We start from the raw sequence: 27886 nt of genomic DNA, 5'->3' as shown, positions 1-27886 counted from the left end.
ACAGCTGCAGCAGGACTGAGATCTGCTGGGTATCCTGTGGACACAGGGTGCAGCTCCCCTTTATTTTAGACAGCAGTACAATGATAATATTTATTTTATATTTAGCAAATTTAGAATTTCCTGTGTTAACTAAAATTCAAGATGCTGTTTTCATGCTTTCTTCATGTTTAGATAGACTTGAAGGACAAGGCTGCCATGTCACACAATGTATTTCCATTTTTCTCTGTTGAATGACGATACACAGCAGTGTCAGACACTCCACTGACTTTAGCACAGTGTTTTATCCAGATGATGAATTATTTTCCAGACTTTACAAACTTTTATCATGATGGTAGAGATAAAAGGAGCAGAAAGAGTGATGACGTAGTTGTGGTTTTGCAGTGATGCTCATCTTGTGTCTTTGATGCTTGTTTGCATTATCTTCAGAAGGATGTTTTAGTCTAAGTGAGGGAAAAAAACCAAACCCACATCTTAAAAGTGTACAGGGAATGGAAGTATGTGTATAATGTAAGAGCATTACTTGCAAAGAAACCAAAACTATTTATTGGATGGTCATAAAGTAGCAGTGTCAAGTATCTGACACTGCACAGAGGTACTTCAACTCAATGGGGTATCCCACAGAGACTATTAGGACAAAATTTAAAATGGAACTCTGCTTTCTGGAAGGATATTCCTCTTCAGTTTGTTTACAAAATTTCTCCTGTGCCCTGTGAGTCCCTCTAAACCACGTCACGCTTGCTATTTCCAGGACAAGCCTCTACTTAGAGTTCCTGTGTTTCAGACGGCATGAAATGTCCTGAGAAAACATGCCCAAATGCTGCTTCTGTCCAGTACATGGCATTTCTGATCCTGTCATCTAAACAGTTTTAACCTGCTGTCTTCTTAACCTTTTCTTAAGTTAATATTTCCACAGCTACTTCATGCCTTGCATAAAAAAGGCCTTTGAATGTGGAAAATTATTTTTTAGATTTGCTTTTTGTTTTGACACCCTGCGATGCATTTTTTAGCACCATATCCAGGGGGGGATTTAGCAGAATAGGCAGCAGTAGATGAAATACAAATTTACTGAGCAGAAAACATGGTTTAATTACAAATTGAAAATGAACCCCTATGTTCACGCTATCCCACTCAATGTAAGCTGTCATTGGGGCAGAGTGGAGGGGGGTGGAAGAGGAGAACAGATTTTTAATTAAGTGGGATTTTGGTGTTTGATAAATTAGTTTCACTTAAAGGAGCTCTTTAATTCTTAACCTGTAGTCTTTAGCCTTCAAAAAGTTGACATCTTCCATTTACTTCTTACTTAATTTGATTGTTTGCTTTTTAGTGAATATAGATATGTGTGCATGTGTCTATACTTGTTGAAAGAGGCGAGATACTTACTTCTTCTAGAGTCACACTCTCCTTATTGTCCTTTCCTTGTGTGTATTTCTTTTTAAGGCACACTGCAGTTGTGATGGTGACAATAAGCATTACAACAAACACAGTTATGGTTGAAGAAACAGCTATTACAGTATTTTCATGAGTTGAGCCTTTCCTTTCACACTTTTCTCCCATGTACCACCAGTTGTCACCTGCTGGACATCTAGAAAGCAAAAGAACTAACATTTATTATCACCTAAATATTAAAGGTGTGAAAAGATCTACTTCCAAAAAATGGCATCTCTGAGGTAATTTCTATATCCTAAAGCATAAGGAAATAATCTTAAAATGGATTTCTATTTTAAAGTTTTCTTAGTGGCCCGAGTCGCCCACTGTCCTCACACACCTAAAGGTGTTTCTTTCAGCTTCCGGATGTTTCACAGATTGTGCCTTCAGAGTGAGCTTTTGCCAGAAATCCTAAATGCCTTCCTGATCCTCTTGACCTCTTAATACTTGGATGCAGCTGATCTATGAAGCTTTTTTTTTTTTTTTTCATTTTCAAATTTAAAGAACTTATAAGAGCTGCCTCTGCCTTCACCCAACAAGCAGGTAAGAAAAGAAATTCACAGCCCAGCAGCTATCCAGTTTTAGGACTGAAAATGACCTCCAGGCTTTGATTCCATCACCTTCCCCAGCACCACAGTCAGCGCATCCACCTCCATCTTTCTAACCTTGGTTATTCCTCATGTATTGATTTTCTAGCTCCTGTCTGAGCCATTCATTCAGGACTACCTCAGCCCTGAAAACAAGTTTGCAGTGCGCTGCCAAGATACTGCCTGCTGGGGGGATTCCAGGTGATTCAGCTTGTCACCTGGGATGTATCACATTCCCATCCATTTCCCAACAGAAAATTGGGGTGGAAACCGACTGCTGGCCACACATTTCTGTAGGACAGAAAGTAGGTTGCAAAGGCACTAAAGCTTCTAAGAGTCCAGAAATGTCATAGAATAAATGTTCTCTTCCCATAATTTTGAAATGAAGCATAACATTGAGCATATTTTTTATTTTTGTCTTCTTGGAACAACTTCTTGACATTTACTCCTATTTGTGACCTGCTTCTAACGACTTGCACAAGAATTATTTTTTTAAAGGTTTCTAAATGGGGATATATAACATTTAATGAGTCATCCTGACTCCTGTAGCTCTTGGCCTTTATACTTTCCTCACAGCACTCCCCCAGTCTACCTGCCCTGGAACAGCATCTAAGGTTACTGTCTTCAGCCTCAGAGGTTATTTGAGAGCTGGAACAATGCTAATCAGGCAGGTAGGTTACGTAAATGTATCCACAGAGAATTAAATAAAAGTTGATATTAATCTTCTTGCAGGGCAAACAATCTTTTATTCCTCAGCTTTCACTGCTGATTTCAAAGGCGAGCGACTACACTTTGGTAACTCATGGTCATAATTTGCACTGTACAATATTTCTGAATCAAATTTTAAAATAATGTCTACACTGCTTCCTACATGATAAGTATTGCAAATCTACTTCAATTATATAAATGTTCTTTTCTTTCAATTACATTCATTCAACTCCTCTACATTTTGCTATAGGGAATTCTAAAGACCTGGAGTAATACATTACTGAAAATAATAAACACATTTAAAATATAATTTACAGGAAAGTCAAGCAGAGTACTTCAAAATTATCAAATGCTGAGGTTAGGAGCTTTGTTGCCCAAATCGGCCATAAATTCAGTCTCACAGGAGCAGTTGCAAATACTTGCCTTAATCAGCTACAGTCTGTCTTTCCTTTCACTGGGAGCAAAGATTTATTTTGTTAGAAACTCTCATTACTCATCCTAAAGCAGCATTCGAGGGTGGACAAAGGCAGTTACCTGCACACGGGCGCTCTGTTTACTATGACGCAGACACCGTCGTTTTCACAGGGGTTGTTTGGGCAGAAGGCCGGAACCTCTGGATCTCCGGGCTGGCTGGTGGTGCTGGTGGTGGATGCAGTGGTGGTGGATGCAGTGGTGGATGCAGTGGTGGTGGATGTAGTGGTGGTGGATGTAGTGGTGGTGGATGTAGTGGTGGTGGATGCAGTGGTGATGGTGATCTCAGGCCTGGGGGGCTCGGTGGTGGCAGTAGGGCCAGGCCCAGCTTTGGTGGTGGTGGTGGCACTTGCAGTTGTAACAAGAGGGGGTGGAATGCTCGGCTGAGTTGACAGGAGATGTGATATATCTGCACGGTGAACACACAGACAATAAGGTCTTTGCTCCACATTATTTTCCTTCTTATTCTAATGATAATTTCTAATAATAAAGAGCAGTAAGCCTGTCCAAAGGTTTAACAGATAAACAGTCTTTTTTGCATTTTAGGATCATGATGTATTTTGGAAATGTCCTCTAGAATTTTTTCCAGAAACAGATAGTTTTATTCAAATTAATATATTCAAATTAATTTGCACAGGATTAGCATTGTTTTATACACCTTCACATGAGATAAAGGAATTATACTGTGTATGTACCTGTTCACAAATTTATTCAAACACATGATTTGACTTTAGACACAGGCATAATTCAAACAGTGCTCAAGTGCAAAGTACATCATGTGTATTTATAACGACAGCACTAGTGACTTGGTATCTGATGCTGTTTGCTGCATTGTAAGAGTAACAGCTATGTTTACATACCTTCCATTGTTAAAAGAATATAAACACCATCTTCTTTGATAAAGTTGCGGCTTCTAAGTCTCTCATGAGTTAAAAATGCACTTGTTCCAACTCCTGGACCTCTCATGTATTTAGTTCCATTGGGAAAAGTTGCTTCGGATCCTACTTTATCTGGCCTATCCCAAGTATAGTTTGATGAGGATTCTGGGGGGGAAAAAAAAGAAAAAACCAAGGTGAATGTGAGACTGCTCTGGATTTGTGTCTCAGCAGAAACCTCAATTGCCTGGGATTCCCCACGGATGAGAGGCACAAGACAATGGAGATCTTCAATTATTTGGTTTAGCCTGAGGTACTGAGAAAAGAAAGGTGGAGGTGAGGTTATTGGAGAGCTAGTTGAAAACCTGTTGTATTTTCTTTTTAGTTTGTTCAAGTGAGGTGGTCAAGAAGATAAGTAGCACATAAATCATCTATACCATGAGTTAATGCAGTGCTTCTCAAAAGACACCACCTCCTGAAGTAGATGTGGGGCACAAGATATTTGAACAACCTAAATGATCACAATCACTGATGCCTGCTCCATCAAACCCTGCTCTAAAGCTCAAAGCTGAGCCTGATTGTCCATGAAGCAATCTGACAGAGGGGGAAAGATCTGCCTGCTCCACCACCTCTCTGGTTAGATAAAAAGTGTGTGTTACAAGGCTTCCCTTGGAAATCATGGACTTTTTGCAATATGTGTATAAACAAGAGAGAAGGAGCAGAGAGCAAACAGACTGCACATCCACAGGGTCAGAGAAGGAAAAGGGCACTGTGGCTGTAACAGCAGAAAGCACAAGGAAAATGTGCTTTCACAAACATCTGTGGAGGACATGGGGTGGTGTGTCTTTCATTTACAGAGAGGACATTAGGTCTTTCTTGATTACTCACTTTGTTTTCATGTAGAGCCAGTGTAACAGAAAATGCAATGTAAAACATACTGGTTTTAAAATAATAATACGAATTGGATGGTTTTATGTCTTCCTTACTTCCTTTCTAGTGAGAAAACTAATTCAGTGGCAGAGATGATTTCTTTTGGCAAAAAGAAGAATTTGCCAAATTTTCTTTTGGCAAAGAGAAGACAAAAGCCATGATGACTTAAATCCAAACTTTATCCAATGCTGAATGTGGGTGTTTTCTTTAATATCTCTCTCTGTAAAGATTCCTATAATTTCTCAGAGTTACTTTTTACCTCAGCTGTCACATTTCCAAGTTATTGTGGACAACAGCCCTTATCTTCTCATACCTTGAACAAGTACAGATTACAAAATATGAATCAGTACTTTGTCCATCTGGAGGCTTTTGCTGGCATCACTGTACCTTTGACAAGGAGGGCTGGGATTTGTTTGATAGTTGCTTCACTTTTATCTGCTATAAACTGCCTGTATTGTTAATTCCATATTTTTCTTTTCATGACTTCTGGAAAACTTCCATTCTCATTAAAACAGAAATATATGTATCCTCATAGAGCATATGAAATAAACTTTAGGAATAGATGATCCACCTGTTTCTTATGCAAATGCAACTTTGAAATCGTGAGTCCCAGCTTAACTTGCTTGTAGGTTTAATTTTTTTCTTGTCTGTGGATCAATATTATTGTTGCTGCAAACATATAAAGCATTCCAGAAGCTAAAAAATATGTATTAATTTAACAAAGAGGAGATGTGACCCGTTGTCTTTTGGTTGTGTTTTACATGTTTGATTTTAACTAACCTGAAAGCCTCTCAGGGTCTGTTGTTACACTTCTTTGGTTTGACATCTGTTGACGAATATCAGGATGCTGGTCAAGCAGGATCATGGTAACTTGTTGCCATGGACAGGGCCATTTCAAATGATCATCGTTTGCTCCAGAAATCAAGGACAAGTATATTCCTAAATTAAATGGGTTATCAGCAGTACCATTTACATACAAGCTGACCTGAAAAGCATATCCTTCACTAGAATAAAAAGGTGGACTGTATATTATTCCCTTTTTTCCTGCTGGACTTGTGTTGAGGAGATGCGTGAAATTTCTGATATGCCAGACATGGTGGGGACACTGAGTTTCTGACAAGTTGATGTCATCAATAGAGAGGCCTCCACTTGATAAGCCACTTCCTCTCACGCCTTGAAACACAACCCGGAATTTACTGGTGACATTCAAAGAAACATGATGGAGCTGCCAGTAGGTCCCAGGTGAACCTGAAAAAGAAGGGTAGAGATTTCTGACTCAGTAATACGGTCAAACACTGCACAGGTCTGTGAACCCCATACCAACACTGTGTAAGAATCTTTCAATTCCACTGGCACTAATGTGATGGAATATTTCTTCTGTAGATGTTACTTTTTCAGTTCAAGATCATATTTGCTCAATACAATATTTTAACAGAATTAATATGCACAATAGCACTTGTTGATGGGTTATAACACTGCTTTTTCTTTTACATTTTTTAATAAAATTTCATTAAATTAATCCAGGAGTTGCGAATATTAAATCTACAAAGCGAGTTTCACGTGTATTGTTAAAAAGAAAAAAAAATCAGAACAAGTCATATTCAAATAGCTGAATAACAACATGCCTCAACAGAAAATGCTCCAGAGGATTCTGGGAACCTAGAACTACAAGACTAGTTCATTCATTTGTTTTTGTATTTCTAAATGGCTTCTTGGAAGCTTGCCTATGCAGAAGCACTATTCACCCATCATGTTATTAATGGTACTAAGGTCAAATTAAAGCCAGTCATTTGCAAACCTACTTCATGCAAGAGAACCTTGCTGCAAGTTTGATGCTGCATCCTAAAGTGCCTGCACTAGCAAATTCCACTTGACTCCAAGAGCAGTGTACACAAAAGCAAAGACCTGTGCACAGGGGCCTTGTGAGGTCAATTAAAGTAGAACACCCTTTTTTAAAAGGTATGTTCATCAAAACAGTTTCTTTTGTGGCCTGGTTTAGTTCATCTGCACAGAAGACCGGCTGCATTTATTGAATGAGCAGGTACAGAACTCTTGCATCACTCTCCTAACACCCAAAACACAGCACAATGGATCTCAAATATGTCTTAATTTCTTGACATTTTTCGTTACTGTTATAATTAGGAGGGAAACAATTACCCAAGAAACAAGAAGAAAAGCACCCAACTGATTTCCATGAAATTGCCTTCAGCATAAGCTAAAGGATTTTTACATGTAATACATGCAATTCAAAAATCTCCAGCTGCCACAAACCAGAGGGAAGGGCTCAGGGATTGTCCCTAAGCCACTGAACTATGTGAACATCATCGTTCAACTCATGAGCAGCTCAGCCAGGGTGTCAGACCATGGATGGAAGGGGCTGTAATGTCACTGTTACTTCCAGGTTATTGACTGCGTTGGAGAGGGCGACTTCTTGCTTGAAAGAAGTGAAACAGCTTGGAGGGAAAGTGGTCTTGAATAATTTCTAAAAGTTTTGCCACAGATTGTAAAAATAGGATGCCTCTTTGGACACACTTATGAGATCAGAGTCTTCAAAGGAAATTATGGACTTGAGAAAGCAAGAATGGGACATGGGGCCTAATAGACACAAAAGAGTGTTTGTGAGGAGAGCTGAAGTCTGGAGAAATTACTCTTGGCATCAAAGCAGGGTTTGAAAGAGTTTGGAGGGCTCAGACTGATGTGAAGCCTACACCTGCCTTAGCAGCTGTTAGGTTAAGGATGCCTGTTAGCTCAGAGGGCACAGAGGGTGACGCCATAGAGGTGAAGAAAAGAGTAGAAAAAAAACCCCAGGCACTGGCAGCAGCTGAGCCTAAAGGGACAAAAAGAGACAGAAATTATACCTATTTAGTAAAAAAAACTTGCTCAGATCCTTCTGAAGTTGGTGTGGGTGAAATGGAGACCACATAATAGTTAAGTATTTGAGAAAGTCATTTAATCATAAGGTGACTTTGGCAATTCTAGCTTAAAGAGCTCTTGTCCATTAGCTGACCTCAGCTGATCATTGTGTAGGCCATAGGCTCCCAAAACCACAAGAATTTAGTCTTCTTCAAACTACAACTCAAATCATGATCTGTTGCTCATATATTTCAGTTAAGTCATTTAAATTTTATTTCTCTTTTTTTAACTTAGATATTCCAGGGCACTTATGCTTTCCATTTCTGTATTATATTTTCTTATTAATAGCATTTTACTCTAATATTCTGACTTCATCAGCTGCTATTGATACCAGCAATTCTAGAACAGTTAAAATGATTGCTCATGGAATTTTAGCTAGTTTGGCGAGAAAACTATCTTGATAATACAAGAGTTTGAAATTTGTGGTAATTTATTACATTATAGGAAAGCAGCTGACTGAGGATCCATCAGGTATAATTTCAGCAGCAATGAATCAATTACACAGATAGAGAAGAAGCCGAAGAACAGTACTAGGAAATGAGTGAATTTGCCACGATAATTTTCCCCAGTACTTTGAAAAATACTGGGGATAGATTAAAACAAAATGCAATTTTATTCCATACCTTTTATCTCTTTGATGAATCTCCGAGTGCCATTTGGATTGGCTGACGTGTATTCCCTGACCCAGACATTCAGCCGGTCATTCTCGTTACCACTGTTATATAAATAGAATTGCAAGCACTGAAAACCTCTTTTGGGATACAGAATTCGGCTCTCCAGGACAGCTGTGCTTCCTTCTCCTCCAGCACTGGTGTCAAAATGCATGAAGTAGCCAGAATCTGCCAAAAGTCAATAAGAAATGAGCAGTAGAGGGGAGAGAAAACAGACTTTTCCTGATGTACTGGCTTTCTTAATGCTGTATTGTAATAACTCTAGAGGATACAGTCAGGTCAGGGTTAGGTAGATCCTGTACAAATCTCTGACTGAGGACTGCTACCTGCTCACCTTTTCCAAAGGTAGAACTATTCTCTTTGCAGCTTTTGTCCTCGTTTAATTACCTCTAGGAAACTGTACCCAAACCATGGGGTTTTACTCTTTACCCAGTTACTCACAGTTGACACCCTGGAGGACTGATTTAAACTCCTGAACTCTTGGACTGTTCTGACAGGTTGAGATACATTTAGCTAGACTGTCAATTAATTTTTCACCTCAGCCCTGATAATACACATTTCAAAATCCTACTCCTGTCCAAGGACTTATTGAGCAATTATTGAGAAAAGCAGCAATCTATTTGGTGTGCCTGTATCACAGGTTCAATGCTTTATATAACTCACGTGACACGATGTGGCACTAAGACCAAAAAAACTGATCAAAAGAGATAAGGACTCTGAAATAAGCAGAAAATCAACATATCACATGATGTCCCTTGGTATGTAGATTTATGCTGCTTAGTTAAAAAATAAACTGCAGTTTGTCAAAGAATAAACAGATAACAAGGCCAGTCTTGAAGGAATCCCTCATGCCTCTGCAGAAAACTCCTCCCAGAAAGATAAGAGTTTTTTTCTCATACCTTTGCATTCTCCCATATTGGTGTGATCAGTATTTGGCCCAGCAGGAACCTGAGACAAACGCTGCCAGTCACTGTTATCATCTGAACTTTGGATCATGCCACATATATTTTCAAGTTCAAAACTGCATGTGTCCATGAAACTTAGGGAGGAGGCTATGACATTAAAAAAATAAAATTGTGAATCTCCATTACATAAAACATTTTAATTCTGAAGGTCCAAAGGAATAAGCAGAGAAAGACTAAATGCAAACATCAAGTAATCAGTGGCTTCAAATACCATCAGCATTCATACATACAATGTTCAGGAACTCAAAACACTTGGTGATTAACACTGACATTAATAAGATGTCGTCAGGAACACTCTGGGCCCTCAGCAAATACAGGAGGGCATCTGCTAATTATCATATCATGTCTTTTATTTATAAAAGAAACACTAATATCAACCCAATCCACACATCATATAATAGTCAAAAGATCCTGAGACTTCCCATTCTTTGTTCTGTTTTCTTTGGGCCAGCCCACACATGGCCACAGATTTTGATACAAACTCACTAATGTATCAGCTGGAGTGCTTATTTTGAAATATAGAAAAGCAGAAGCTATCTGGCTGGAATAAACAAACCTTGATTTTCCAAACACAGAATTAAAAAAAAACAAAAACAAACCAAAACAAAACCAAACAAACTAAACAAAAAAACCCCATTTGGCAAAGGTATATTTGGGACCTTTCATGTGGATATTTCTTGTCATACAAATTTTTCAATACCTTTTATGTAACAAGGGAAAAATTAGGTGAAGGAAGACTGTGCAGTTAAATACGAAAGGGAGAATACCGTATGAAATATTTTCTCTGTCTAAAGCAAACTCTGGAGAGGTGATAGATAGCACAGTCCAGGTTTATCCCTGTTCTTATTTTGTTGCACCATGTCTGAGCTCATGTGTAATACCAGCCACGATTTGAAAAGAGCCAAGGTAATTAAATACTTTTTAAACTATATATAAAATATTGTGGCTCAAAGGTTTAAAGGTTTCCTTGCATAACAGAAAGACCTTGAGTATCACAAAACTCAAACTCAATAAAATACCAAATGCTTCACTTAAGCTGCAGCTCTGGGAAGCACTTAAGTATGAGCTGCTGCCAAACCAGTTCCACTGCTGAGATATGAGATATAGACAGTTCTACTGCTGTCCTCACAGAAAGCTAAAAACCCTCTAGAGGCTGCAAGGTACTCAGAAGTGTATGGCAGATATTTTTTAAGATACAGTTCAGTACAATGTTGTAAGAGCTAAGAAGAGGCTTCACAGCAAATGTTATGCTGACTGCTGGAGAAAGGTAAGTAAGCAAAAATGGAGAATTATTAGGTGAAAGAACTCTTTGAAATCAAAATACAAAACAAAACATGAAATTTATTTGGCCAAACAGGAAGGAAGTAACTGAATGACCTTAAGTAGAAAGTGCTGGCTGGCATGGAGAGTTGACGTGAATGCCAGCAAGACAGAAAAGCAAGACTCAGTAGATTATGATGTATTTCTGAGGTTCTACTTAAACAGGTGAAGGGGCAATGAGTGAGGCAGGTTGTGAATTCTGTCTGCACCATGAGAGACACTTGTTTGGTATGCAGTTAAAGACTGGACTCAGAAGAAAACACAGGGGGCATGAGTGCCAAGTCCCATCTTCCAGAGGCTGAGGGAAACCTCATGGTCAGCTCTGTCGAGCAGTGTGCTCCAAGGGGAAAGCAGACTAAAATCTATTGTTATTACATGGCCTCAAAGAAAGCACTGAATTACAGAGTGGAGCAGCACTAAACAATCTGTCAGTATTTCTTATGCTGTGGGTTGTTTTCTTCTATTTAGGAATGAAGAGTTACATTTTTAATGTAATTTCCTGTCCACGTGGGCCTCTAGCAGAAATTTTGCTTACATGTTTCCTTAAATCATGTTCAGCAAATGAAGTAATCTTTTGTGTGGGTGAGGGCTGAGACCTGTGAAACACCATCCTCCCTGGCAGCGGTGGATGATCTGACAATATTTATGTCTCTGCAAATATCATCACATGAAGCCAAGAGAGGGACTGGGGAGCAGGGCAGGTCCTGATTGCACTGAACATGCTGGAAGTTTTGTCACTGATTTCAGCAGGATTGGGGCTTTTTTTCATTTGGGGAATGTGCCTGTGGGTTAAGATAAAGTTAACACATCATGAAGTATTTCTGTAATGCACAAGAATGATGAAAAATAGGTAAGATTAATGGAAAGGAAGAAGGACCCCATCCTCTGTGAAAGACATCCTTAGCACTAGAAGCTAAGGCTGTGTGTGTGTGTGTGTGTTCAATTTAGACCTATGTGAATAAAAATATTTTCATCAGAATTTTATGCTCAAAAACTGCACCATTATTAAACCAGTTTGATAATTGTTTAAGGAATCTGCATTATGAGGCTTAAAATATAATTGTAAGCCAATACTCACTATTTGGGATATTGTAAAAGTCTTCTGAGTGTCAGGGCACATTGAATGCAGCAACAATTACAGAATTATATTCCAGTTTGATAATGGACTTATCTAGATTTCTCTGTCTCTTACTTTCATTCAGCTTTGCAAAATAAACGCCACCTAAGCAAAATAACTCTTTTGACCACTTTTTTAAGAAACCAGGTTTGAAGCTTAACAAGAAAATTTAGAAAGCTTGCATTTTATTCAGAATGGCATCTGTGCCCTATTTGCATGGATAGGGTATATATGAATAGGCATGAATCTGTCTCACAGATTCCATGATAGTGGAGTAGGTATGACAGCCACAGCAAAGATGCTCATTTCTGAGCAGTGTCTGAGCATCAGCTGTGGAATAATGCAGGGAAAAAACAAAAGGCTTTGTGCAGAAGTACACATTTTAAACAGCCACCCAAGGGACGAACAAAAGTCAGCTGCTGAGCAAAGCTGGTTTTTAACTAAAGGTCAGATAAAATTGCACATAAACCTCTGCTACTCAGCAGTGTTTCTGCAGGAGGAATGCTATTTCTAGCTGCACCATTATTTCTGGTGTTTTTGATACAATTCACTTCTCTAAATATGTTAGCATCTCTTTCACTTGTGTCTGGATGGGTCCAACATGTATGTATCACCCTCATTTCTTTCAAATGATTCTTTCAAGTAATATAAAATAAATGGAGAAACTTACTGCAGTTGTAGAGCCGGTTCAGTTTCTTTAGGTCGTACTCACTGAAATCCATTCTCTGTCCTATGACATCAATGAAGTCTGGTATGTTGGTGATGATGGTGGGATCAGTTCCATTCTTGAATGCAGTCTTGCTGTAGTGCATCACAGAATTGTAGTCATAGGGAACATTCAGGAAGTCTGATCTGTTATCATCGTATTTATTGAAATTATGTTCTTTACCTAAATGGCAAAATTGAAAGGAAAGATTGCCTGTTGCTCAAGGGAATCAAATTTTAATGTAAAGACTTGCAGTGACAGAGAATCTATCACATCTCAAAATATTTTTTGTAGTAATTTACTTGTACTTATTCTGTAAAACACTTTTATTTCCAGTCTAGGGATATTTACTTTCCTCTTTCAGCCACTAATGACTTCTGCTGGATGAAGAAAAGCTTTTGCTACCAGAAAATTTTTTCTGTGGAACAACTTATAAACTTTGATGGGCTTGCGATATCCAAGAGTGGAGAGAGTGTTTCAGTACTCAAATTACTGCAATTTGCAACTGTTTCTAATCTGTATTCTCTGATGTTCAATTGCTCGTCATTTTAGGTAATAATAAACAATTTAGAGTTGTCATCAGATAAACTTCCAGAATGTAGCTTTACAGATGTTTTCTGGAGTATGAGCAAAGAACCAGTTGCTTACTACCCAATGGGGAGTCAAAATTTAAATCAGTCAAAATACAGTAACTATATTCTGGTCAGTGTAAAAAAAATGCAGCAGTTTCAAATGTCTCACAATAGTAGGGCTTGTCACTAAAGAGTCAGCAAAATATAATGGAAATCAAATAACAGAGTCTAAGTAGTTTTCTGTAATATATAATTGCATATGCACCTGACTATTGATCAGGACCAAATAAGAATGCATTAGATTTAATCATTACCCAGTTTTTCAGTCTTCTGTGTCTACCTATGTTAGGAAAACATCAAGTCTGTGTATATAACTCTGTTTTTGAACAGCCTGAAAGTCACAGAGGACAACAACAAGCTAAAGAAGCAGAGACAGAGCAAAGTCCTGAGGAATTCTGTGCCATGTCTCAGGCTTGTGCCAAATATACCAACACTTACAATTCACAAGCTGCATTTCTAAAGTAACTGCCGGTGAGACACAGACCCTGAAATGTCTCTCCTGCTTGCCCACCCTCTGCACACTCTGCTCTCTCAGCTCTGCTGTCAGCACCAGGTGTAGCAGACAGGCAGAAAGAGAAGGACCAATGTTTTCATTGGTGATTTTCTACTGGGTTTGGTCACACTGGATTTTTCAGACGGGGGGGGGGGGGGGGGGGGTTAGTTATTTTTATTTCATTAAGGGCTTCTAGAGTAAGTATATTTCTAGAGTATTCATTTAAACAAACTAAATTTTCCTCTTCAGCTGCCCTGTGGTACAACACGTAGCATAAGAGGATACAGATCTCTAATTAGAGCTTCAGAAACTGTCGTGGCACAAGGAATTACAACAGCAAGAACAAATGAGAATTTATGTTTCAAGCAGAGGTCCCTTTATATCTAATTTATTGATATACTGGCTTTGGAAAGTAAGTCCAGGTGAGAGGATAGCATGACCACCAAAAGATGGCTGGAAGGGATGTTCCACATCTAAGCTGCTAGCACCAGAGACTGAGAGGAAAGCAGAGGAGTGACTGACCAGACTGAATCCTGTCCCAGACGATGGTCACATAGTCATCCCGGTCAGACCGAGACTGCTCGTGCCAGAATCCCAGGGCGTGCAGGAACTCATGCTGGACTGTCCCAATCCTGTCACAGTTGGCTCCAATGGAGAGTTGCTGCAGGCCCATTTGCAGGTTTCCCACTGACGACCAGCAGCTGTCATTGACACAGAATGAGAGAGGGCTCTGTGAGATACACACCCTCCCCATGCCATGCAAACCTCAAAACCAGTCTATTCAATAGGTATAGTTTTAACCTGAGCATTGAAGTCACATTTTGTTACAGAGAGCACTTCTCCATTCATCTGTTCCTTATCATACCCCTTCCTCTCAGATTTGTTTCGATGAACAAGAAGGTCCTTGTCTCTGGCTCTATTAGAAGAAAAATGTTGAGCTATTTGCGACAAAAGAAAACTGAGGATGATTTCTTTGGTACTCTGGAACATCAAAGGTTGTGAGCACATAATTTAGAGCAATTAAATTACTGCAAATTAACAATTTTCACCTAGACCACAACATATGACTGTGAGCACACTTCAAGCATGTCCCTATCATAAGGAGAAGTGTGTTCATGCACATTGTCTCCTATGCCTGCTTTTCCCTGTACTATTTTGGCCTTTTACTTTGCATGGGGCTGTGGCTGCCAGGCAAGGTGTGCTTCTCCATGCTGTGTTTACCTTCTGTCAGGTTGATGGATTTGACAGTACTTTTCACAAGCCTTTTTCTTTCTGGCTCTCTGTGAGCTGCCATGCTAGAGCACTTGCTGCTCTTACACACTCCCAAGTAAGAGCAAAACTGCAGCTGTGCTGCAAGTTTATATTAAAGGGTGAAAGAATTTAGTGAGTTATCTGCACAGGCCAATAAAATGGCACCCCATGTCCACAAACTAGTAGGCACAGAGAGCTACATTTAAACTGATATTTTATGTAGCAAATAAATCAATACTTACCCAATGAAGTACATAAAATTAATAGGGCACAAAATATGCATAGGATTTGCAGTCCTATCACCCCAGAAATTTAAAAATACAAGCACACTATGTGCTTTCAAACTCTGTGACTTAATAGTGCAACATATTCCCCAGTATTTCATTGTCCACAGAGCAACACAGGCCTTGCCTATTGATTACTCATTAAAATCACAACATGAGAGCTGTTAGGGAGCACATGTAGCACTTCTAATCTCAATGTCTTTCCTTGAACAGGATCATATTGATTCTTGTGTCGTGCAGAAGAAGTCCATCACAGGCTTGGCTCCACCTCCTACCAAAGCCACCTCTGGCTTCACAGCTGCTGCACCGTGCACAGCAGGCTACAGCAGGCACACCCCAGACACTTAGCAGAAGTAACACCCCAATGACAGTAGGTGCAGCTGCCTTTGGTCTGCCAGATGCCTACAGCACTGTCACCCAACAGCCACAGAGGGGGCAAATGCACAGTCTGTGCCACCCTGCACTGAGAATAAAGCTGAGGTGAGTGGGACATGGCACTCCAGAGCGATGATGGGCACATAGAATCCTGTGTCTTCTGGAGGGGAGAAAGGAGAAGAAAGTCTCAGCTTTCACCAGGTGTGTGAGAGCTGTGTTGCCTGTGACTCAATGCTTGTTCCTGCATTGCTATCAGAGGCTGGAGGAACAGGGAAATACTTGCTCTCACTAACCCCACCATCCTCCTTTTGGGGCACACGCCATCAGTTGCAGTGATGCCACTAATTTCAGGCACATTTTTATACTAATGTCCTGCTACTAATTTTCTTCCCACAGTATCAGAGATCACCAATATCAGCTCACAGACACCCTGACTTACCAGCACCAAGCTGGAGAGCCAGGGATCTGTGTCAATCTACTCCTGCATGGATTCCCTTTGCCATGTGCAACAGTGGCAAAGAGCTGAAGCGGCCTCCCAGCAGTGCTCCATGAAAATCCATGTGGAAATACTAGAGATGATATTCATCCCCCCTGGTCTGTTAATCATTTGATCCTACCACACCACGTTAGTTTTCCTGCTGAATTAATCCTGCTCTTCATGAGAACAGTAAGGTGAAATAGCACTTCCTTTGCAGGTTTCCAGACTCCTCTGTGAACTTTGCAGCCACATCTGAATATCCTGCATTTCTGTAATTCACAATTACGCACCTCATGTTTTGCTCAGCACACAGGCAGGAGCTAACATAATACCAGTAGTAGGCAGGGCCTTGATACACTCTCTACATACACCAGAGACTACAAATGCATTTTTACACAGGGCAGTCAATACAATAAAAGACAGCTGGCTTCTTTTGTGGCTGACTTAATTTGAATTCAAAAGGGCAATCCAAATGAGAACTTTATGGCTGATTTCAAATCCTTTTGATACAAAAGTTCCCCCACATTCCTCTCTTTTATAGATGCAAGCCAAGATCAGAAAGGCAAAGATGTGATTTATCAACCTTTAGTTGAAGTGGTAAAATTTTATGTCACCAGGAACTTTGTGTGCCTCTCTGCACTGTACCCTCTGGGCTGAGGTCTTTAGTCAGCAGATAGAAGAGTTTTAATTGATTTTAAAAACTCCAAAATATTAGGAACAGCAGAGCAAAAATGGGTTGGTTTGCCCAGCTTGCACCCATTACACCAGGAGTAAGGAATGGCCTGAAATGAAGGCAGTTCATTCAGGGTCAGTCCTGATTTCTTTGTACAACCCAAGATGACTCACTGAAACTGGATGGACCTTTTCAGGAGACTGCACCATTTAGCTCCAATCTTTTAAAAAGTTCTGCTGTGGATGTGTCAGCTAAGGTGATGGAAACACTTCGGGGCAAGCCACACACCAGACAGTGAGGGCAAGATATGCTATCCAACTAGAAGGATTCATCTTCTTCATCACCATGACTCATCTATTTTTAATAGACGTATAAATGAAACATTGCACAGAGGCCTCCTACTTGCCATAGGCTAAATATTGTGGTTCTTTTTCAGGTACAATTATTAGCAAATTCAATGCATATTTTAGGGGATGAAGGATTACAAAATTCAGCTACATGAGTTTTCCATTTAGCTCAAAAAGCTGGAGTCATTAGCACAGGAAAATGCATTGCTCCCTGAGTCTCCAATTATACATCTTTTAGAGCTGAGTTTCAGTGTCATGTGTACAGCATGAACAGCAGCAAATACAAAGAGCCAGACACCAAAGAAATTTTGAAACAATTATCTGCTACGAATATCTCAGAACAAGCCAAAGGGAAAGAGAAACATTTTTATTATCAGAAAATCTTTTCCCATTTATGAATGCATTCTCATATCAGGAAATGAATTTCTGAAAGCAAATTTCCTCACCAGGCTATCAAGTTCTCCCTGTTCTCCTTTTCTATAAGAGAAACGGTTCAGCACAGAGTGAACAATATATTTGTTTTTGTTGCACTGTTTTGACAGAGAATGTCTTAGAAGGAAAGAAGTTGGGGCAATTTTGACTTCTTTACTGGAGTCTTATTTTGCAATATTTAAGATGAAATAGCATGACTATTCATCAAAAGAGGTAAATAAAGTAAAATATTAGCAAAATATCTCAGTGCTGCACAGAGTTTAAAATATTGCTCTTTTATCTGAATGCTATATGGAGTTGTTCAAGTGCATTTCCATTGTTACATTCAAACAAATTCATTGCCCCACAGTGAGAACTGTCATATTTCTCCTTGGTTTTTCTTTTCCCCTAAAAGCCAAGGTATACTAGGAATGCCTAGCTGAAAGTAATACTCCATATATCGAAAGATCAGTCAAGAACACAATTGTTTTGTTTCTGATATCTTTTACCATGTCCAGTAAAATATCTCTTATAGGACTTCATGTCTTCTTATATTTAAGAATAAATATCAAGACTGTGAAAATGGTGACAACAAAAACATAAAGTTATGACCAGATATATGAGTTTTAGGTTGAATACTGGCCATGAGAATAGTCTGAAAGCAAACATAATTAAAGTTATTTTTAATTGCTTCTCTTACCCACTTCCTTTGAACACAGATATGTAATTCTTCTCCCCTTCCCAAGGTTTGAAGTCAATACAGGTTTTCAGTCGATATTGTTCAAATGCCTTGAGGATGACTCCCTTAGCATTCATTTCTGCAAAGCAAACAGTGCTCTTGTCAATACTGAACAGAAAGATTTCTACTATTATCCATATGGAGCAAGTCTCAAGGGTGGCTCTTGCTCCAGCAATTTTGATCAAAATAAACGGATTTTTTCAAGGATTAAAATCAAAGGGGGGACCTAAAAAACATAAATCAGGGTCTTGCAACACTGTATCTTGCTCTCGTCTTTCTCCTCTGTAATTTTTCTTTGGTACTTTATCAAGTATGACATTATGAGTATATAGAAGGATACTGGGAGGGGGGGTAATTTTGTAGGTTCTTTCATTTGTTTTTTGGGGATTTATGTAAACAAGTTTTAAATAGACAGGAAATTAAGACTGCAAATTTTACCTAGTACAGAATGCAGGCTGCAGATCCCTCATTGAATTTCTCCAGGACCTGATTTTTTCAGATTATATCTGTGTTATCTCCTCTAAGCAACTTGTATAGTTTCAACACAAAGATTTAAAGGATGGGGTCAAATTATGATGTGTCTCTGACTCACACAGGGGACTTAGCAATGTACCATTGCCAACTGTCTGTCAGAATGTCATTTTGCCCTCACTGCTGGAAATTATATAAATGGCCAAGTAAGCTTCCTCTCCTTAAAAATATCTTCAGTGCCCTCTTTTCACCTCTGCTTTGTAGAGTTTCACATCTCAGACACAAGATTTCAAAACCAAAACCATCTGCTGGGCCATAGCAGGGTAATCATTCAAGAAAGGAGGTGAGAGCCAGCTCTGATACCAAGATTATAAATCCTGTTTGTGCACACTGTGCCCCACTCCTGCTGTGGGAAGGGGCCTGCTCTAGATGAAGAGAGGAAAGGACACCATAGGAGCTTTTTCAACCTGTGTTGAACAGCTCAACCAACACAACATACAGACAGTGTGAAGGGCAGTACCATACCCAGGCTGTTCTCAAGGACGTAAGGGATGACATGGGGCCACCGATAGTTGTCACCAATGATGGAGTTTCGATCCTGTATCCAGAAAGAAAACATGCAGTCCTCAGTAAAAAGGGATTTAGCATCAGGGACTACAATAGTGCTGAAGCAAACCTACAATTCCAAGTAAGACATAAAGGAAAACAATGAGATCAAAACCCTCAAAAGATTTTTCAGAGGTCTGAGGTTTGGGTTTGAAGTCCCTTCATGCCCTTCTACTGGTGTCTTCAACTTCTGCTGCATTTTCTCCATAGAAATTACCCAAGCTTTTGATGCATGTGCTCAGGAGCTTCTGCTCCTATGGGAAGGCTTAAGATCTAAAGTTCTGAAAACTGTACAGAGATTAATAGTTTTGTAATTTTTCATAATGCAAGCATTTGTTTCTGTACCTTTAGCAAGTGCTGTCCTTGCTTTCAAAGACATATTCGGCATATCTCCCAAAAGGGAGAGTAAAACACTATTTTCACACTACTTTCAGAGTGCAAGACACATTGGGGGTTTCCTACTAGATATTTTTGAGATGTAAATGTAATTTTTTTTCATTGATCATATGAGGATGCTGGCCAGATGCCTTAAAATGTGATATTAGGGATCTAAATTTTTCATCAGTTTCAGCCAATCTACTTACAGGATGAAGGTTTTGCAGCACTGCTCAATAAATTTAACTGGCTCAGAATATTGTACAGATAAACAAGGAATTCTTTCTATACAAACCTGCCTGGATGATGATCAGTGCTGCCTAATCTCTTAAAAGTGACAATGTAAAAAAGGAAACAAGAAGCTAATAATATTGATCTAATCACTGATGGGATCTCATGCTGGATAATGTTTCTGCAAATGATGTTGACTCCTTCACTGTCTATGACATTTTGTAGAATTCCATCTCCAATCATCTTCAGTTTATTGTTACATAAACAGCATTTATTGTTTGTAAGAGCAGGATGCATCTATTATTTCCGTGCCAGTGATACTTTACATTTAAGTCAATGACACATTTTTGGCTTTGTATTTTATATTTGAACTCACCACAGGAAGTTTGATGTCTCCCTCAAAAAGGTCTAGTCCTAAAGCTAAAGGGAAGAAGAGATTATCATTCAGTTATGGTATTGGTCTGTGACTACTATAATGAAAATTATTTTTAAAAAATTGACACTGAATTTTGAAAAACCTTCATTTATGTCGAAGATGTCCTGATCAATTCCTCCATCTAGGTCTATTTCTGAAAAACAAAAAGACAAGTGAGGTAGGACATTAGCCCTTGCTGTTATCTTTATGAAGTGTGAAAATTAATGCAATAACAATAACAGTAATTATAAATCTGTGTCTGTCGTAGCCATGTTTATGAGCAGCTGGTTTTGTTGACTGCCTCCTGTGCATACAAATAGATCTCTAAACAGAACTCACCAGTTGTCTCTGGAGAAGGCTGGGGAGGGGAAAGAAAAAAAGATATTATTAGAAAGGCAGATAATGAAATGCAGCTCGCGTTACTTTGTCAACAGCATTAGAGATGTGATTCAAGCTCAACTGACAGCACTTAGCACACTGCTTTGTGTTGGACTGGCTGCACCCACTGCCTCCTCATTCGACTGGAAACCTGTGTTTGCTGGTGTGGCAGCTCCGTGCCCTCCCCACCTCAGGGTGCCCAACAAGTAATTCAGTCAGAACTGCTCCTGTGGAGGTTTCACAGCTGCTTTTCTCCCACAACTCATTTGGGTCCTTCACAAATGGGACAAAAAGGAGCCCATTATTTCTGTGGAATCAAGTATTGCTACTAGTCAGCAGCTGGGCAAAGCCAATGGAATCTGTGATGAACTTCCCATCACGAATGTGAAGACTGGGGGAGACAATGAGTGGTCTGGTGTTACCCAGCGAGGCTTTGAAGGACTGGGTACACAGCCCAGGTCACCTCAGCCCCAGTTCAGTGCCCTATCTGGACTCCATTTACCTGAGTAATAACGACTCAAACACTGCCTTTGCAACATGGAGAACCCACAGACCATAATGAGATAAAGTGACATATGATAACATATACATGGAACAATTTCCTTGCCATAACATGCCTATAGAATGTAATCTTAATTCTTTTATTTAACTGGACACTTCATTTTTGGACTGCCTTGGACATACTTACACAAGTGTTTCCCACATAGTGAGTAAAATCATGAACAGCCTTTCTAAGCAATTGTTCCTTGTGCTTGTGCTTGTATGTTTGAATAGCAGTTCACAAACTGAAGATAAAAGACATCCTTATATTCTAAAAGAAATGTAACAGCAATTCCGGAAAAAAGTGTGGGATTTTTACTTTTTTTGTTTTACCACAGTTTTCCCCCTGTGTTTATTCCTGCATATAAATAATTTATTTTCTGTACATGCAGCTTTGCGTGTAGGACTTCTTTTTCCAGTGTGATAAGCATCTGCAACTTCCAGTAGAAGTAATGAACAATACAAAATCAGAATACTGAAAAGCAGCAAAAATCAAGTCCATGTAGTACCTAGAAACATTAATTGTGATAATCTCTAGTATCTGTACAATGTGTAAGACAACTCTATGGCCAGAATATTCAAGAGAGATTCAAATGTACATGTGCTTCTAGACCTAAGTTTCAACACATAATGATGGGAACAATTTTGAGGGAAACAACTGTGAGCCCTAGAACTGACTCCATATAAAAATTTTAACCAAATACAGAAAAAAATCCTACCTCCCATGAAATTTCAAGGTTCAGAATAAAAGATTTGAAATTGTCAGAATGTCCCATTTTAGCTTCATACTGAAAGATTAATTTTTAATCTGAAATTACTGTCTTTTAAAAACTTCAGCAAATGTCAGAAAAAAGTATTGTAAATACAAAGGCCAGAAATCTCATTTTATGATTCACCTGAACTAAAATTCACTCAAGGTCTTGCTTCACAGTTTTTGCCAGATTTTGATCATTTAATCTCATTGCCTAAGAGATGAAAATAATTTTTTGCCAAACCAAATGGAGGCTATAATTTCTATGTTTAAGAAACATAATTCCTAACTGGTATCTGCTGGCACAGCAAACATTTAGTAGCTAACTATTCTATAAAGAGCCAAAGCTTTTAATCAGCTTCTCCTGCTTCCTTTTTCTGTTTTTAATCAAACTACCACTCACGTATGTCCTTCTCCACTCCAAACCTGACCCTGACCAAGGTCAGTCCAACCATCCTTCACAGGTCAGCTACAGAAAACACTGAGCAGAATCTGTTTCCTGACTGAATTTGTCCTGGAACAGCCCTGCTTCAGCACTTTGCATTTTGGAAGTTTTTTAATTTCTCAGGTTTTAAGCATGGTGACTCTTAAAAACCGAGTATCATTGCAGAAAATTGACTGACTCCATTGAAAAACTGGTTTCAGAGTTGAGCAGATACAAATGCTGAAAGATTAATATTGATCTTGTATTTCAAAAATAACTGGTATCGTTCAGGTTTACTTTGATACATGAAAAATAAGGATGGGGACTTTAGAAATAAAACCCCACAAATGTATACACATACAGCTTAATCACTGCAGATATCTTGTTCAGGCAAACCATCAATACATCTGAAATGTCAACAGACTCCTCCTACATTTTGAAGTTTCATTGCACATTTATCATACCATTACACTTCTTTGTTACCACTGCATAAGACAATTCATTATCACTGTGCATAAAACAGCATTTACATATTCAAGTTTTGAAATGAAGGTGCAGCTTGTAAAACAAGTTGCAAGTACATGGGCAAAGTGTGCAACACACCGTTTAAAGGCTTCATTTGCTTTTAAACTCCCACTCACACAGATTTCTTGGAAGAAAAAAATTAAGAGTAATGCTTGCATTATTAAAAAAATAAAATCACATTATTGGGTTTTATGTTAAAAATTATTGATGGAGGAGAAGAATTACATCCATATATGCTGAATCCCTTTATAACCATTAATGGTGAGTAAAAAACCTGCAGTTCCTATAAATATAAACTACAATGTACCCATATCTACTAATCAGAAAGTATAACTGTCCTAAAGGTTCAAACTGGGTAACTCCTGGAAAAGCTCCTCTAGCAGCAGCAAAAGCTCACAAACTGAGATCAGTAGCCAAGTACAGTGGTATTTTTGGTGCACAAATCAAAATATGAGTCCATGTCTGAACAATACCAAATGCAGCAATTCAGTGAAGTCCAGGCTGGTCCTCAGTGTCTGAAAACTGCCACTGAATCTTTTATACTGAAGGAATCCCTTCTATCACATGAAAGATTAATTTTTAATCTGAAATTACTGTCTTTTAAAAGCTTCAGCAAATGTCAGGAAAAAAATATTGTAAATAGAAAGGCCAGAAATCTAATTTTATGATTCACTTGAACTAAAATTCACTCAAGGTGTTGCTACTGTGTTACCAAAAAAATTAGGTCTTTCCTCCTGTTAATCTCCACTGCAAAATACTCTGTTTCAAAAGTTTCATCTCTGCATACAGGTATCACTTGTTCACATGGCAGTGACTTTGGTCTTAACACCAGTCTGACAAAATATATGATGCCATTTCTAGGCTGTGAAAGTATTGTAAACGCACAACAAATACACAGTTCATAGTCTTGTGCAGAAGAAGGTTGTGTTAGCTACAATGTGCCAAAGAGGAATCTAATTTAGTCTAATCTACACATATACAAAATACTGATAATTTTTAATATCAGTCCCTAGTTTTGGACATGGACAACATGTGAATTAAGACATTCTAATGGTTCGTTAAACCACTTGTGAGAGCACAGTAAACTGACAAAAAATTCAAGTGCGTCTTGGACAAGTGGGAAATATCTCAGCTATTGTAATCATGTAAAAATCAGGTAAAGAGACTCAGTCATCAATCAAGAAACAAATGGATAATTCTTATGTGCCAAGAATGTCTATGACACCACCATGATGCCCTGGCATCACCATAAGATGATCCACCTCACCTAGCCTGGACATCTATTCAGATGGAATTTATTAATCTAGTTTGGATGAGACACCTAACTTACCACTGATTTTTCCAGACCATATTATTTTAGTATTGGCATCCAGAAATTTGAAATGAGCTCTTCCTGGCCACAGAACATAATTAACCCTGGTGGTCAGAAGCCCTTCCCTCACAAGAGACTAGTTTTTAGGAATCATTTTGATGTCAGGTAACTTCTACATCTTAGTAATACTTGTATCACCTACCATAGGTTTTAAAAAAGCCTGCTGTGGAATCTAAAAAAGACTGAGGTTTGAGTTTCCAAAAGACTGGGGCAGAGGGACAGGTAGAGGGCATAGTTGGGAAGAATGGAATTGGAGTGATGGGGAATACAGGAGGACTATGGGAAAGTTTGGAATGTGAGGCTGAGAGCTTAATTTAGGGCACGTATGAGCACGTGTCAGTGGAGAGGAAGAAGACAAGGCTGCCACAGGTGGTTATGCTGTATGACTTTGATAATGTTACTGCACTTATGTAGTGTCATAAAAAGTAATGCCTTACTCTGTAGATTGCCCTGAAGATACGAACAGCTGAAACAAACCTTCATGAACCTTTCGGTTTTTGTTCTCTGAGCTAATTATATTGTGCTTCACCAAAAGTTCCTGACCTCTACAACAAAGCCTCCCAACATAAGCAAAATGCTACATTTCACTAAAAAACACAGGTAATATCAAAATCTCAACCGTTACTTTTTGACCTGAAAAAATTCAGCTGGATTGGAGGAACAGGGAGCAGTCATTTCTAAGTATATCCAGGGGCTAAAAAGGCATAAATTCCAATATCAATTATATTGTGCTGTAGCAAAAAAAAAAAAAAAACCAAAAAAACCCAAAAACCAAACTAAACCAAAATAACAGCAACAACAAAACCCCCCCCCCCCAAAAAAAAGCCAAAAAAAAAACCCAAAAAAACAACCAAAAAAAAAGCCAAAACATTCAGACATGGACAATTGAAATAAATTAATAAATTTCAGTTCTGGATTTTAACCTCAGACTTGTTGTTCTGGTAACTTTGAATACTAATGGACATTTTGCTTAGTTGGGGAACACAAGGTAATCTCTTTCCATGTATTGACAAATCTATGAAAAATAGCAACACTAAAACCCCAAGGAAACAGGAAGCAGAAATCATTTATCTGTCCCACGCAGACAAAAACAGAATTATATTGATTTTTCAAAATAATAAGTCTTTTCCTCTCAATCTCATCTTATCTGCATTATTTTCTCAGTCATATAAGGCATATAGATTCTTTGTTTTCTTACCAGACTCCAGACCACCTGAAGAAGAAGACAGGTTAGAAGCCCAGGCACAGAAAACAAGCCCATGTTGTTCTCCAGTCTATAGTTGTGTGGACAGAATTTTACACCAAGTTGGTACTTAAGATAGTAACTATCATAAATCAAAACCTTTGTCCTCTCAACAACGATGAACTCACTTTACCTATCTTTTTCTTGTTGAGTAAGCATATCATTGTCAAGTAAGAACACCATTACTGTATAGCAAGTACTAAAGAAACATTTTAATTCTTTTTATGAACTGCTGTGAGAAAAAGTGTCAGAGAGAAATTGAAATACAGGATGAAATAGAAATAAGAAAAAGGAAATATAGGGAAAAGACACATTGAAACACAGGAAATTCCATCTAAATTTAAGAAAAAAAAATCTTCTCATTGTGTTTTTGAGTGCTGGGACAAATTGCCCAGAGAAGTTGTGGAATCTGTCTCCTTGATGACAATCAAAACACAACCAGAGAGAGATCTGAGTGACCAGCTGCAGGTAACCCTGCAGCACAACTGCAGGGGAATTGAACTAGGAGATCTCCAGAGGTGTCCTCCCACCTCAGTCATTCTGTGATTCAGAGAATAAAGCTGGCACTAAAACATTTTGAACAACAGAAAACTAGCAGGACTCTTGACAAGATGTTAATATATTAATAATCATACATTTTTTGACAGAAATTGAAAATGAGAAATGTGTGTGCATAAAAAAAAAAAAAATCTGTCAGCAACATAATTTCAGTAGCCTGCTTTTGGAAAATGCAAAGCTATTTCTAGTGTTGATAGCTGTGAGACACTGCATTTATCACTAGTGCAAATAATGGCATCCTTCTGGATTACTTAAAGATTCCATTCAAATTAATTTTTAAATGTCAGTACATTGTACTGTCACCACTGTCTGTGACTCTTGGGTATTTCTTTCAACTTTAACCATCTCTTCTACTTGCTAGCTGTCAGTGAGTGCTGGGATTGCCACAGTTTCTTCTTATGGTTAAACTGCAGGTTCTTGTGGTAATTGTATGGTCAGGCTTTTCTAACCTTTTACTTTGCCAGACCAACTACTTGTATAGACCAACACAAAAGGGTTTTTTTTGTAAATTCAGACTCACAAAATTATTATATCCAAATTAATAGTATGTTGCATTATATTTTAACTATCAGAGCTGATAAGAAAGAAAGATCCTAATCTAGTAATGAGAACACCTAAGCCATTTATAGCTGCTCAGATCCATACTTGTTACATCATTACTGATGCATTGAGAAGCAGCAGTTCTAGATATTATTGTTCTTATAATGGTATGTTCTTTTTCTATGAAAGCAACTAAATATTATAATTCCCTACTCACCAATACTGATGGTGTCAATTGTTCTGAAATCAGTGTTGTTTGGTAGGTCAAAAAGCTCTTTTGTCAAGATTTCTTCTGCAAGTTCAGCAGCCCTTGAATTCTGCATGTTGTCATCTCCAGCTGCCGGGAGATGATTGGTACGGGTTCTGGAGGATGCCCATGCACAAAAACCCCTGAAACCCAACTCAGATTGCAAAGCAGAATTGTTTTGATTACACGCAGTACCAAATAATACATACCGACCCCTGGATTTTTTGGAAAGCTGCTGAGCAGGAGAAGGAGATGGAGCATGGTGCTCAGGTGGGAGGGGCAGGCAGGCACTGCAGCTTCAGGAAGTCCCCTGGATCAAATGGTATCTTGTCCTTCAGCCTCTCCACCCCAGAACCACACCTCATATCTCCTCCTCTTGGAGTGGAATTTTTCCACTTACGACATCATCTCACACTTGGCCAGAGTGTGAGATGAGGCCACAACAGCTCACGATACCACCTCCATATTAACAACAGCTCCATTGTATATTGTTCTTCTTTCAGGTTAAGTTCCCAACACATTGTTTCTCTTAAGGGTCAAATTCCCACCAGTTAAAAAATAAGGATTTCTTCATTGCCTTTTTTTCATTATCTGGTCAATGTGCCCAGCAGCAGAAAAAATATGGCAAGGCCCTGAATACGACTTTGGTCCCTGACAGAGCGACCACGTGGTCCATGGTTGGAACACGTCGATACTCCACCATACCAACAACAGTACAATGCAACATGCTATCTATTAAAGATCAGTTCAACAATAGTAAACTAGAAATACAACAAATAATACATAGAAACCCAGTACTTAAGGCACAAAGTAATATTAATCCCTTTTTCAACCAATTC

The 27886-nt window shown here is 38.7% G+C and overlaps 1 protein-coding gene across 1 annotated transcript; it reads right to left on the bottom strand.

Moving 5' to 3' along the window:
- Positions 1-299: 299 nt before the first annotated feature.
- On the bottom strand, positions 300-27452 carry MEP1B (meprin A subunit beta). Its single transcript, XM_058024780.1, has 15 exons — positions 27448-27452; positions 20809-20891; positions 20573-20623; positions 20431-20474; positions 19368-19440; positions 18333-18450; positions 14336-14514; positions 12653-12871; positions 9480-9632; positions 8533-8748; positions 5777-6244; positions 4052-4234; positions 3255-3600; positions 1381-1582; positions 300-440 (listed from the first exon to the last, which is right to left on the bottom strand). The coding sequence occupies exons 1-15, from the start codon at positions 27450-27452 to the stop codon at positions 423-425; spliced, it is 2358 nt and encodes a 785-aa protein (XP_057880763.1). The 3' UTR covers positions 300-422.
- Between the last annotated feature and the right edge of the window lie 434 nt (positions 27453-27886).

Source organism: Melospiza georgiana, chromosome 1 (genome assembly GCF_028018845.1).
Source record: "Melospiza georgiana isolate bMelGeo1 chromosome 1, bMelGeo1.pri, whole genome shotgun sequence".
Taxonomy (NCBI): Eukaryota; Metazoa; Chordata; class Aves; order Passeriformes; family Passerellidae; genus Melospiza; species Melospiza georgiana.
The sequence above is the reverse complement of the archived record's forward strand: the minus strand, read 5'-3'. Positions and strand labels throughout refer to the sequence as shown.